Source organism: Emys orbicularis, chromosome 7, assembly GCF_028017835.1.
Source record: "Emys orbicularis isolate rEmyOrb1 chromosome 7, rEmyOrb1.hap1, whole genome shotgun sequence".
NCBI classification, from domain to species: domain Eukaryota; kingdom Metazoa; phylum Chordata; order Testudines; family Emydidae; genus Emys; species Emys orbicularis.
This window is the reverse complement of record NC_088689.1, coordinates 103,534,392-103,549,046: the sequence shown is the minus strand read 5'-3', so window position 1 is coordinate 103,549,046 and position 14,655 is coordinate 103,534,392. Positions and strand designations below refer to the sequence as shown.

Here is a 14,655-nt window from a genome sequence, read left to right as displayed (position 1 = left end):
AAAGGGGGGGAGGGAGGTATCAAAGTCTGATGTCCCACTGTGATGCATCTTCAGAAAAACCTGTGGAAATTTGAACTTGAAAATAATTGAGATCATTTTCATTCAAGATCTTCCTATTTTTCAGGGGAAGCATTGAAATTCTAAATTTTAAACATTATAGTCTGATAAAGATAAATTTTTGTAGTGAAGAATTAAATTTAAGGGTTTTTTTTATTTGACGGGAACCCCATTTTGCACAAATTTGTAATAAAGTGTAACATTGCTGTTCTAAAATTATCAAGGCATTTTCCCCAAAATGTTTGTCACAGCTGTAGTGCCAATTCTGAAGAAGTATTTAAATCAGAAGGGACACTCATTGTTAATATAAGGTACCACAGTTGGCCAAATTATTCTTTACGTTCATTCTCATCTAAATAATTTAGCTTTTTTTCTGTTCACATTTATGAACAAGTCGTGACGTTGACAAATTTGTTGGTAATTTTATTTTAGTCATTTATTTTCAAATGGTCCTTGGACCCCAATTCTGTAATTGAATCCACACAGGTGGATGCTCTAAAGTCACTGCAGGGGTCTGCATTGCATAGATCCATTTGTAAAATTTGAGTCTTATTTTGGTTAATAGATACCAATAATAACGCTTCTCTACACTTGACTATTTACTCAGATTTGCTAATAAAGTTGTGCAAAATTATTAACCTTTTTTTTTACATTTCCGGATGGTTTTGCATCAGCAACATCCTGCATTACATGAAATTTTGCAAAATTAAAACCATATGCACAGTATTCATTCATGGGAGCTCTGGGTGCCCACCATCTGCGTCAGGTCACAAGGGTGTAAAGTTGGGTGCCCATAATTAGAGAGCATTTCTGAAAACGTGGGCTTTAGATTTTGTGCATGTATCCAAGACTGAAGGCAGTTCCGAAACTTAAAAACCTACCATCCATAAAATATAGTACTAAATAATAAAATAAACCAACAAACAGTCCAAATAAGCCAGTGAGAGTACAGTCAAGTACACCCACTAATGACAACCCCCCTCCAAACTATTCCTCCACCCCTCAAACCTCACATCCCTGAAAGTCAGAGAGAAAAGATGTGCTTCTCAGCATGCCCTGAAGGTCAACAGATTTCAGGCTACTGTATTTTGAACTGCTGGGGAAGTAAATTCCAGAGTTGTCAGCCTTTCACAACAGAACATCTTGCAAGAAGCTCCTTTCCATTCGAAACATGAGTACTCCTGCTTAAGTGTTTCCATTGACTACAACTGTGGTAGTTTTTGGGGGAGGGATAGCTCAGTGGTTTGAGCATTGGCCTGCTAAACCCAGGGTTGTGAGTTCAATCCTTGAGGGGGCCACCTAGGGATCTGGGGCAAAATCAGTACTTGGTCCTGCTAGTGAAGGCAGGGGGCTGGACTCAATGACCTTTCAGGGTCCCTTCCAGTTCTAGGAGATAGGTATATCTCCATATATTAGTTTTGTACAGTGAGAGAGTCTGTCCAGAAACTGGGTTCCAAACCATGTAGGGCTTTTATAGTGGAACCCCCAAACCTTAAATTCCACCTGGAAGCTGGTAGGCAGATAGTGCAGGTCATAGATACATTAATGTAAGATAGTTTTGATATAAATATCCACCTACTAAGTAGGCAGCTGCATTATACATCTAGCTAGGATTTTATACTACACCCATTATCACGGCGTCTGAGCACATTATGAATTTACCGAAAGATGCACATGAAGAGCTGCCTCTCTTTGGCTTCCTTTCTTTCTTGTCTTATTATGGGTAGGCTAGGTTGGACACGTGAGTTTTGCATTTTGATCTGAAGGCAATGAAGTCTGGTCAACCTGATGTCTTCTGGAAGTGACTTCCAGATTAGGGAGCCAGTTGCTGAGAAAACTCTTGAGTTTATGATTCTTGAGACTATTTGTGCCACTGTTCCAAAAGAACACAGCTGTTGTGGGAGGTCATTGTGACAGTGTACCCCATAAGGCTTTATGGGGGGGGGCTTATAAATGTATGTATGACATAACTGGAATATGTTTTGTGCTGCCTGTGCCATGTAATATATCTCTGTAAAGGTTATGGTCTACTATATCTATTCATCCTATTTGTACATATATATATATCATTTTCTACTTGAGGTTAAGAATATGGGCTGTATGCTTGCTTGGTTTCTAAGTAAGCTTTGTGAGGCATTTAGTCAGCTTCTTTAGGAAGGAATTTGCCAGGTTAAGTACCTGATCAGGAAACACTTGGGGAACAATGCATCTTGGAATGCTCCAATCCACATAAGAAGTCTTCCTGGAGACATGCAAGATACCATGTGGACAATGGCTTCGGCCTGTAAAGACTGAGTCATGCAGGGACATGTGACTTGCCCAGGTGACTCCAGAACTCCATCTTGGAGCTGGACTTTGCATTGGAGGGAGGAGGGGGGTCTCCACCCACAAGAGAGAGTCTATTTAAACCCTTGGGAGACCCCTCCATTTGGTCTTCAGCTGGCTAAGGAAGGAGCCTCTCCACCGCCGCCCCCCCCCAGGATACTTGAAGGGAACGAGAACAAAGGACAGTAACTACAGGGAGTGTGAGTGATTGCTGGACCCAGGCTAAAAGGAGATTAGCCTGTAAAAGGGAGCATTCTGGAACTGGTGAGGAACTTATCTGTATTTAGTTCGATTAGACATAGATTTGCGCATTTTATTTTATTTTACTTGGTGGCTTACTTTGTTCTGTCTGTTACTACTTGGAACCACTTAAATCCTACTGTCTGTATTTAATAAAATCACTTTTTATTTAGTAATTTACTCAGAGTATGTATTAATACCTGGGGGAGCAAACAGCTGTGCATATCTCTCTATCAGTGTTATAGAGGGCGAACAATTTATGAGTTTGCCCTGCATAAGCTTTATGCAGGGTAAAACGGATTTATCTGGGTTTAGACCCCATTGGGAGTTGGGCATCTGAGTGCCAAAGATAAGCACACTTCTGTAAGCTGTTTTCAGGTAAACTTGCAGCTTTGGGACAAGTGATTCAGACCCTGGGTCTGTGTTGGAGCAGACGGGAGTGTCTGGCTCAGCAAGACAGGGTGCTGGAGTCCTGAGCTGGCAGGGAAAACAGGAGCAGGGATAGTCTTGGTACATCAGGTGGCAGCTCCCAAGGGGGTTTCTGTGATCCAACCCGTCACAGTCATGATCATGCAGGGAAAGATGTTCCCTGAGAAAACTTAAGCTAGTCTCATGGAGGAGCTAGATGATGACTGAAAACTTGAATTTGACTCAGTACTTACCAGGAAACCAAGGAGAGTTGAACATGGGAGCAATGTGTCATTGAGCAGACAGGCTGCTGTATTTTGAGCTAAATTTAGTTTTTTAGGGATCGGTGATTCCATTCCTAAATACAGAGAATTACAGTAGTCAAGCCTGAAGATCACAAATATGTGGATTACTGGTTTTAGGTCCAAATACATGAATGGGGTGCAGGCTTTTTTCTTGACCTTTTTATGAGAAAAAGGAAATTTTGCAGTCATGGTTATTTGGGTATCCAGAAGCAGTGAGGAGATTAGGAAAACAGCTAGTTTGCAAATGATAAAAGGGCAGAGGTGAACAGTTCTTCAAAGCACTTTCTCTTCTCAACAGCTGTTGAATGCAGCCAGGACCTTGGTGCAAGCTGCATCTGATATGATGGTAATGTAGAGTTGGGTATGACTGGCACTTTAGTCCATGCTGCCTCACAACTTCCCCTGCAGGTTCGTGTAGAAGGAGAAAAGGATGGAAGAGCAGATAGATCCCTATAGGACTCCACAAGTAAGAGCTCTAGAGGTAGAGGAGTCGATGGCCATTATGACTTTCTGGAACATCTGAAGCCCTTTTAGTGTGATCCCAGTAAACCCCCTGCTGAAATTCTAAAGAGGGATAGCAACATTCAATAGTTGGCGATATCAAATGCTGTGCCTAGCAATATAAGTATGAAAGTACAGTCCTGGACTGTGGCCAAGAGGATATCATCCTTCAACTCCACGAGCACTCACTTTGTTCCATGTTTCAGCCTAAAGCCTGTCTCAGAGGCATCCAGGGATACTGGCAGAATCTAGGGAGAGCTGGAGACTGACTGGTGATCTACTCAGTAAGCTTGCTTGGGAATGGGCAGTGGTGGAGAGGTTAGTTGCATCAGTTAGTGGTTCCTTACATACTGGCTGGATTATGGCAAGCTTTAGGTTTGGTGGGAACTTTCCCTCCTCAAAGGATGTGTTTATAGTGTCATTTAGTAGAGGTCTTAGATGCTCATGGCTCTCTTTCACTAGAATGGGTGTAGATCATAGTACAGTGTTGGCTTGCTTTTCCTATAGTGCTTCTAAGATTTTCTGTCATGCAAATGGGCCAAATTCAGAAAGGAGGCATGTTATCAATCTGTTTTGAGTGTATGGTTACTAAGTCTCTGGTGGCATCTCAGAAGCAGATGTTCCCCTCTGAGGAGTAGATTAAAATAGGTTTCGCAGGAGCAGATATTGATTTGTGGAATTAACTGGAGACAAATTAACAAAAATACTTCAGCTAGGCATGATTTAGAAGCTGCTAAGGTGGAGGAAGAGAGTAATCTCTTGGCTTTCTTCTCTTTGATTTTGCATTAGTTTCAGCTTCCAAACAGTCTTATGGCTTAGTCCCATGTACAGTCCATTGCAGTTATCTATCCTCAAGATGAAACAAGCATGGGTAGGTGTAACAAGATGTGCGTCCAAAAGAAATGGACACAATTTTCTCACAAATGCAGATAAAAAAGCACTCTAGGCCATGCCCACCTGTTCATTATGCATAAGTAATCCTATTTTGAACAAAACTCCAAATTGTAAAGCTGCTTAACAAATGGCGACACCTGACTGTCGACGTCCGGGGTGGGGCCTCGTCCCTCGCAGGGGCGGCTGGTAGCCAAGTCGCCTCACGGCACGAGGCTGGGAGACAGTTCAGTCTCGCAAGTCCAAGCCCTCGGTTGGGGCGGGGCAGCAAGCAACCAGTACTTTAGGGCTCAGGCCCTCAGGCAGGGGCTGAGCAAACAAACAGTACTTCAGGGCTCAGGCCCTCAGGCAGGGGCTGAGCAAACAAACAGTACTTCAGGGCTCAGGCCCTCAGGCAGGGGCTGAGCAAACAAACAGTACTTTAGGGCTCAGGCCCTCAGGCAGGGCTGAGCAAACAAGCAGTACTTCAGGGCTCAGGCCCTCAGGCAGGGGCTGAGCAAACAAACAGTACTTTAGGGCTCCTACACCGGAGCGTTGGCGTGAAGGTGGGGGGGGGGAGAGACTGCCACCCGGGGTGGGGTGGCAAGGGGGACACAGGCCCACCCACTCCACTGTGTCCCAGCCCAGGGCCCTAACAGCAGCAGTCCGTCTGCTGCTGGGTCAGTGGGGATCCTGACCGCAACACACTGACATGGGCTCGAGGTCTGCTATCTCCGGGCCACCTCCAATCTCCCCCTCCATGAGTATCTGCACATCCTCAGCCTCCTCCACCGTGTCCCAGACCATGGGCTCCTCAGGGCACCGAGCGCTGGGTAGGTTGGGCGGCTCCTCCGGACCCTCGGCGAGGGGAGGCTCAGGCCACTCCTCGGGATACCGGGCTTGGGGCAGGCTCGGCCAGTCTTCCTCAGGATACCGGGCTCGGGGCAGGTTCGGCCAGTCCTCCTCAGGATACCGGGCTCGGGGCCGGCTCGGCCAGTCTTCCTCAGGATACCGGGCTCGGGGCAGGTTCGGCCAGTCCTCCTCAGGATACCGGGCTCGGGGCCGGCTCAGCCCAACAGGATCTCGGGCACCAGCATCTGTCCTCTCCCGCGACTGGCGCCCAACTGAACGCTGGGGCCGGGCCTTTATACTTCCTGTCCCGCCCCTTGACTTCCGGGGGGCGGGGACAGGCGGCGGTGACTCCGTCCACTCTGGCGGCTGTTCTGGCTCGTCCCTCGCAGGGGCGGCTGGTAGCCAAGTCACCTCACTACACTGACCTTGATCAGGGGTGAGATATAATCCACTCCAGCTCTTCCAGTTGCTTTCCACAACCTATCAATGCTACTTCAGTCTATTTACTGATCCTCAACCACCTAACTCTTAAAAAAGCCACAATCTCATGCATTTGTTCCATTGCACCGTCAGGGTCAGAAGCAATGGAACACAGAACTTGGGATCACTGGCAAACTGAAATCAACTTCTCTTAATTAACCTACCAGTGAACTCACATACACGTTGAACTGTAGGAGTGACAAGATGGAACCGTACCACATCTCACATGAAAAGACCTTCAAAGTGGAAGAGCACCATCTACGACTACCTTTTGGGATCTCTCATTTAAAAAGGAAGAGGGCTACTCAAGAGCAACACCCACCCACTCCTATTGGAGATAACAGACACATCAGAAAGATGTCGTGATCAGCAGTAACAAAGCAGCTGCTAGATCTAGTAGAATAAGCATAGACACAATAGCCAGGTCAACTGCTAAAAGCACAATACATCAGTGTTGTCAGTGCAATTTTTGCTACAGATCCAAGCATGAAACAAGTTTTACCAGGGACAAGGAAATTGGAGGAGTCCAGCTTCCAGAATTGCTTTGTTAGAATCTTCTCAATTATCTCTATTGTTCAGTGAATGTCTGTGAACAACAGTTAGCCTCTGGATTGTTTGCAAACTGGTCGTTATGAATATTTGCTATCCGTGATTCGTTATATGTGCCACATGACTGGTCACCTAAGTCAGATGGCATTGTTTTTGTTCTGTGATTGAGCGACCTGACCTTTATAAACAGAAGGAGTCTCTTTTCTGTTTGCAAATTTGTTTGCTATTTGTAATTTCTCAATACTATTCTATGAAAATGAAAAAAATGATGTACCGTATATACTCGTTCATAAACTGAATATTTTTGGTAAAAAAGTGATGCATCAAAGAGCGGGGGTCAGCTTATAAACGGGTCTACACCAAAATGTGATGATTTTAAACTCTACGGAATCACTGAATTGAATATCTAATACATTGTCGTTTTGTTTACCTGGAGCGTCTGCAGGCATGGAGCCCCTCAGCTCCCTGTGGCCGCAGTTCGCCGTTCCCCGCCAATGGGAGCTGTAGGAAGTGGAGGGAGCTGAGGGGCTCCATGCCTGCAGACGCTCCAAGTAAACAAAACGTCCCAACCCGCCAGCGGCTTACCCTGACAGGCTGGGAGCCAAAGTTTTCCAACCCCTGAAATATAGGGTCAGCTTATGAAAGGGTCATACAGTTTTTGCTATTTTTACCTATCTGTTTTGGGGGGTCGGCTTATAAACAAATGGGCTAATGAATGAGTATATACGGTAAATTAAAAGATAAAAATATTCTTGCTTTTACTCATGGCACTTGCTTTCCATGAGCATTCTTGTGAATAAAAACTCACTTGCCCGAATGTTTGAGAATAAGTGAAAAAAGAGTTGCAAATACCAGCAAAACAAATTGGGGTACTTTATTCCAAAGAATGTTCATGAATCCTCTTCAACTGTATTCCTTAATCTCTGTCAGTAATATTTTTCATCCAATCAAATTCTAATACAGAAAATACAGAATCACGTAGTCATGATGTGTAAACCATCGCAAGGGAAAAAGTGATGGAAAAGAGAGGAAAATACTGACCTGAACTTGGATTTTGAGATAGTTTGACTAAAAGAAAAGGAAAACACATTTTTAAGAATATATAGAAACAATAGTTTATACAATCCCTTCTCCTCGCAATGCTGTGCTTGGCAATCAAAACAATGGAATTACTCAAAGTTTGTGCATAAAAGTGTTTTCTCAACATAACGCTGCATGAATGCTGAAATACTATTGTCATCTGTTTACCATTATTTTTCTGATATTCTTTACAAACATGGATTTTACATGAGAAAGACAGGAAATTAAATCTTATCCTCTGGGGACCAAAATATATATATAAAGAACAGGTATTTGCAGAGAAACAAATCCTGGATTTTAAACAGCTGTTTCAATGTGCTTTGGGACCCTTCTGGAAGAATGATGTTATGTGAATGAAAGTCATTATCACAATCATTATGTTAGTGCTATATTCATATAGCAATCTAATAAATATCAATTTTAGCTACTTGGAAAATATGCATACGCCAGATCATGTTTCAATTATTAAAAGCCATTAGTCTCTGTTGCATTTCTTAGGTTATGTCTCTTCTTTTCTTCTTGGTGTTTTTGAAGCAGCAAAATTAAAAGCTCTATAATCTTTCTAAATGTAAGGCTCAAATGGCTACTTTATGAAATATATCTATATTTGTCCTGACTTCAGAATTTTAGATAAAATTGTGGTTAGATTTTACCATGAATGACTAAAAGCCAAAAATATAAGCATCTCACAAAGCTTGAGTATTTCAAAGCAAATATGTTTGAGTAGGCAAAAGAGAAAAAAAATGGCTCTTTTTAATCCTAGGATGTGGGAAACACTTTGACATCTTAATTGGAGCTGTATGTACTCACCACAGACTGCCACAGCATGCTGGGCTCTCTCCTTCTCCGCTGACATTCTCAGTGTTCACAGATTCAGTTTCACTTGTCGGCATGCTTGCTGTCAGGAGATAAAATAAGTGTTAGATTTACAGCCAAAGCCAGCCAGTTACACGTGATTTGCTTTTATATCTTATTAAAAGAACACCTCTACTTGTTTAGGTTTACTAAGGGTTTTATTCAAAAGGCGGAAGAATAGCAGAAGAAAGTCACAGTGTAGTAGACCACTTTACCAGCCCTCCTTTTGTTGGCAAAGGTTAATGCACAGGACTCTAGGATATATTAGAGGATATTTCTGTTGTTTCAGCAATTTAACACTTCTATTGAAAACGTATCACAGAGCTCAGTGAAGAGACGTTGCACTCAGAAGATGCTGTATGGAAAAAGGAATATGCCTGACCTAGTTGGTGAGACCTCTTTTGTGTGATGTGTTTCAGTATCATGTTTGAGGTTCTTTCAGAGCCATACCAGAAGAAAGGTAATAGTTAAGTCCCAGCTAACATGCCTGGCAATTCCAATAAGTGCAATAAAGGTCCTTTCAAACAGAAGAGAAGAGAAGCCATCACACTCTGATCAATCAGTCAAAGTTGAGCACTTTCTATTTTTATTTTCCAAATTAAAAAAGTAAAACATGAAGGCGAGGAGTTAGGAGGTAATTGTATCTGAAAATATGACAAGAGTAGACAGGAAGGAGCACTGGAAATGGTGCAATGGGTAATACAAAGGATAAGGAGGATTGCCCATGATAAAAGGGGATTATAAAATTTGTTACACGCCAGTGATTTACTGAAATCACTACTGAGTAATTAGCAACCGTGGTTAATGGTTTGTTAGACAAAATCAGCTGATATTGGTCACACTCACTGATCCTCAATTCTACAGAGGCGTAAGGAGATACCTACATGCTGCAAAAGGAGTTAAGGAAGCAGGAATGAGCATAACTATCAGCAGTTCCAGAACTGAACATTATTTCTTTGGCTGTGCTAGTCAACACGAAAGGAAAACCTTAGCACACAGACTACAAAGGCTTACTCTTGCCCCTTTATGAGGTGGGGATGTCATCGTAAGTAGGAAAACAAGAGTGAGGATAGAAGTAGCATTGAAGTCACTGGGGAGTAGCAAGGGCAACGGCCAATTAGACTTTTGCTTTTAGTATCTTAGCAACTGTTGCTGGGAACTTTGTAGGCTGTTTCTGTATCTAAGGTTTTCTTACCAAACTGATAACTAAAAAGTTTTTTTATATCATTGTTTTTTGTCTTTGTTACCGTTGCTGGAATGATAGTCCTGAAGTCTGAAGGGCCACATTTCCATTTACACTTCGGCTCCTTTACACCACTCTGGCATTATCTAGTATTTATTCTCCACAAGTCAGGTACAGAACAGGCAGTATAAGCTTCTCCACACTGACCTGCCAAATTGCATCAAACCTGACCTAGACAGACCATCTCTAGGTGGCAAGGGGTAGTTCAGTTTGCATACCCAGTCATTCCTGGACTTGATGGTGAGACTGCCAACTCTACGTTAGCCAGATTCTCAGCAAATGTTTGCAACAGCTGAGGATCTGGCGCTACAAATACATCATTACATGAAATTTCACACCTCCTCAGTGTTGCATTACAAAGATAAGAAACAAGATCTAAAATACTCATGCAATTGTTCAAACAATAGAAGACAGTCCAGTCATTAAACACTGCAAGACAGATTTTTGTTTCACATGGTTCCTTTGTTTAAGATAGTTCTTTTAACATAATATAAGCAGCTTCTTTATACTGAACTTAAATCACTCATGTGCCTAGTTGGCACATGTGCATAATTTACGATATAATGTTTTTCTATATAAATGAGACAAAACATTAAAAAAATCAACAATTAATACTGTAAGTCTTGTATGAAAATTACAGTTAAAGTTGCAAAAGAGTTCAAAAGGGATTATTTTAATGTTCAACAATAAGTCACTGGCAGTCACGATTTCCTACTTAGGATGCTGTCTCATGTCTGCAGTTTAAAGAGTTGCCAAGTTTTCTTCCTCTCGTAAGTCCTGAAATATTATGCCATATGATTTTGCAAGCAGAAAAATCAACATTTTAGCCATGGCGAAAGAAGAAAAAATATAGTTTATCTTTTATAACATAAATTGGTATTATTGAACTAAACATGAAACAAAACTTCGGTTGTTTTGAACAACTGGAAAACCACCAAACTTTCCATACAAAGGGTAATGAAACATTAAAATATTTTGGAAAGAAGTCTGAATCTTTAACACACAGCTTGGGTTATTGTATGAATGAAAAAGTAAACCTCAGGACTTCCACTGATGAATTAATATAGGGGTTTGGTGAGACTATTCTGTAGCTGAGCACAGACATATGTATACTCATTTGTTGAAAAAGCTTGTCATTTATGAAGATCAACTTCAAACTATAAACGCACAGAAGATGAGCTCTGTATACCATCCAAACAACTTTGTTTTGCACTATTCATATTACTCCCAAGAGCAATATTTTATTTTATTTCTGTCCGTTATAATAATCTCTTCATGTTAAAATAAGGGAGGGGAAATAGAAAACCACTATGTTTAAAATTACATTAAAATGAATTATTGTGTAAGATACAGAAAGTATTTTAAAATGGGAAAATATTAGTTTATTATCAGTGCTTTTTTTTAAAAAAAAATTAAGACATCAAGTGCCCTCAGGCCCCAGTTCAAGAAAGCACTTAAGTATATATTTAAGTCCATTCCTGTTCAGCACAGCACTAAATCAGTTGTTTACATGCGATTCCTGAATAAGAATGTTTTCAATGTGCTTCAAGGCCTAAATGTCACCACATAATTGTACCTGTGTTTCTTTAAGATACTGAAAAAGCAGAAGTACTCTACTGTACTAGGGGTTGTGATAGTTGCTATGGTGACTAGTGGGTTGCTGGATTTTTTTCTTCTGTGTAGTAGAATAAGCAGTTATATTTAAACTACCCAATTCAGAGGATACATTAATTCTCCTTTTCTTAGACAACTTCCCTGTTCACAATTCTTCTGATATTTTTTGCATGGTTACATTTTTCTCCACATTTGTTCAGAACCCCTTCCACTTCCCTCCCCCAACTCTTTTATGAATTATGTTAAGCCTGATCCCGCACAATTGACATCAATGAGAATTATGCGCCTTATTTCAATGGGAGGAAGATAGGCTTCCTGGGACAAAGTTTCCTCTCAGATGCGCCAGTGGAGTTATTCTGTATTTACACTGGTGTAACAGAGCAGAATATGACCCTCTGTCTTCTGTTGGAGTTCTGCAGCCTTTTTACTTGCCAAAATTGGGAATGGCTTCTTTGTAGATGGGGCGGGGGGAGATTTACCAAGTGCCTGATCTTGCAACTCTTATTCACTTGAGTAATCAGTGAGATCAGGACTCAATTCATAGAAATAAATGCATACTTCAGCACTACCTTATTTCCCTCTCACATACACCAGTGCAAATCAGGAATGACTCCAGTGAGATCAGTGGAGCTGCAATGGTATAAAACAGATGTCAAGCAGAAGGGGAATTAGGCCCACTGTTTCCAGGCTGTAGTATCCATACATCCAACAAAAATGGGAAGTTCAGGTCTTGTGGCACAGATCTATTGATTGTCCTCCAGTTAGAAAACACAAAATGGAAGCTTTCTGCTACTATCCTGTTTCTTATAAAGTGTCACTCACTGATAGGGTGTATTTATTTATTTTAAAAAAATATCAGATTGTTTATAAAACAGGGAAAAGCATAAAAATAATATAATTTTAAGACAAGCCTAGAGTTCAATCCTAGCGAGATTCTATTACCGGTCAATACACAGTCAGAAATTTCACCCCACTTTTCCTGAATTTAGCTGCTTTAAGAAAAATAAAGGTTCTAGGTAAAATCCTAGGCCCTGTTGAAGTCATTAGGAGTTTTGCCATTGATTACAATGAGGCCAGGATTTCACCCTGTTTCTAACAGGGTCCTAATCAATCCTATTTCAATTTGTGACATTGTAGGTGTAGTGTTGGGAAAAAGTGTGGGGAGCAATGATAGAATAATAGACAATATAGGGGAAATTAGAAACCTAACATGTATTAAACTCTAATAATAAGCGAACAGAGAGGCTTGGTAGTAGTACTGTGAATGGCAGTATTGAGAGACCAAGCTTCAGGAGTGATAACAAGTCTCAGTCCCAAGTGGAACTCAGTAGCAACACTGCACGAGCACACCCACCCTAGACAGGGCCGGCTTTAGGCCAATTCCACCAATTCCCCCAAATCGGGCCCCGCGCCTAACAGGGCCCCACACCCAGTGGCAGGACCGCCCAGAGTGGGGGGCAAGTGGCAGAGAATCCCTTCCCTGGCTAGAGGCGCCTTTTTAATTTTTACTCACCCGGCGGCGCTCCGGGTCTTTGGCGGCGGGTCCTTCACTCGCTCCGGGTCTTTGGCGGCACTTTGGCGGCGAGTCCTTCAGTGCCGCCGAAGACCCGGAGCGAGTGAAGGACCCGCCGCCAAAGACTAGGAGCACGGCCCGGTGAGTACAAGCCCCATGTGGTTTTTTTTTAGTCATCCCTGCCGGGGCCCCGTCAAAACTGTTCGAATCGGGCCCCGCACTTCCTAAAGCCGACCCTGACCCTAGATAATCCAAACTGGCACTGGCATCTGCACTGAACAGGCTGAGTTATATGACCACAGCCTTTTAAGGAGAAGGAGTTTATGGGGGGAAATAACAGTGTATAGGATGAATCAGTGGAAAACCTTATGAGCTTAATGAGACTGGCCTTCTGTTAGAGCTCAGGTGTGCTGAGCGAGAGACATGTTTTTCCTCCCTAGAAAATATGAATGCACAGAAATACCCAGGGATTATCTTCTTTATTAAGATTTGCTCCCTTTTTTTGGTGCTCCCCTGGAAAGTTCATCTAGAGCACTAGAAAATATCACCGTAATTCAAATTATATGAATCAATTTCAAATGTAATGTGATTGTTTTAAGCAATATAAACACCGCATGCAACATTGGATATTTTCCAAAGCATACAGTATTTAGGTCAAATATATCAGCTATTGCCAGACTCTTAGCTGTTATTCAACTAAAATGATTGTGCCTTTCCACCGCAAAGCTGGCTGCTCCAATAATTCTGTTACATGTGGGATTTGCAACTATATATCCCTTATTAATATCATTGTGACTTGAACAAGTTGCTATTTCTGTTATTTTCTAAAAATACACTGCAGAATTTTTTTAAGCCAAGCTTATTTGTTTAACAGACACATATCTATTTGTTTACCCGCCTACGTCTGGGAAGTACATGAACTTTCTAAAGGTTGACATTTTAAAGACTGACCAGCTGATGAAGGGGCAAGTTAAACAGTTTATCATTGAAAATTTCCAAGGCATCCTTAAATTGTAATTCAGGTCATTTCTACAGGAGATCTTTAATAAACACACACATCTCCTAATCCAAAGAACTGAGTAGAACTGGTGTTCAAATCACACATGATGGAATTTCTGAGTTTTTTTTCAGTTTGCTTTTTTTTTTAAACCTAGGAAATTGCAAACAATAAAGCACATTAAAAGAACATTATTATAGTTGCAAAATCAAACACTCTAAAGTTAGGAAATGCCAGAATTAAGGTTGCCTGTGCAACCTTAATCTGGCCCCCCAGCAAGTATGCATTATGATACAGTCTTTAATTATAAAATTACATAATATTTTTTAAACACCGGACCCCTGCCTCATTTGTTGCAGAAATTGGAAGGTATGTAGAGAATGAATAGGGGCACTATACTCGCTGACATTGAAGCCACTCAGTGTTTGTGCTTAAGAGATCCTTACTGGGAGGGAGCTGCTCTGTGCCACACCATAGCTATGGGACTTGTTTATCCCCTACAGAGTTAGGACTTATGTGCACTAAAGGGGTACAAATTTTAGTGTGCACTAGTGTGTTGCACACAAAGTGGCATGCACTAAAACTTTCCTGCTGTGCGTTAATGTAATCCTGTTTCAAACAGAACTACATTAACACACATTCGGAAATTTTTAGTGCATGCCAGCAGGGTCCACACAGGCCAGTTTGTGTGCAACACGCTAGTGCGCATTAGAATTTATACCCCTTTAGTGCAGACTAATGCACCATGTAGACAAGCCCTTAATGT

At 41.7% G+C, this 14,655-nt stretch overlaps 1 protein-coding gene across 2 annotated transcripts in view; it reads right to left on the bottom strand.

The window, feature by feature from the left end:
- The window catches only part of CACNA1D (calcium voltage-gated channel subunit alpha1 D), a 412,523-nt gene that overhangs the window by 137,255 nt on the left and 260,613 nt on the right, over positions 1-14,655 (bottom strand). For both annotated transcript variants that reach the window (XM_065407208.1, XM_065407209.1), the window contains 2 exons: positions 8,478-8,565; positions 7,629-7,655 (listed from right to left, as the gene is read on the bottom strand). In XM_065407208.1, coding sequence (XP_065263280.1) covers positions 7,629-7,655; positions 8,478-8,565 — 115 coding nt within the window. The remainder of the gene's footprint in view (positions 1-7,628; positions 7,656-8,477; positions 8,566-14,655) is intronic.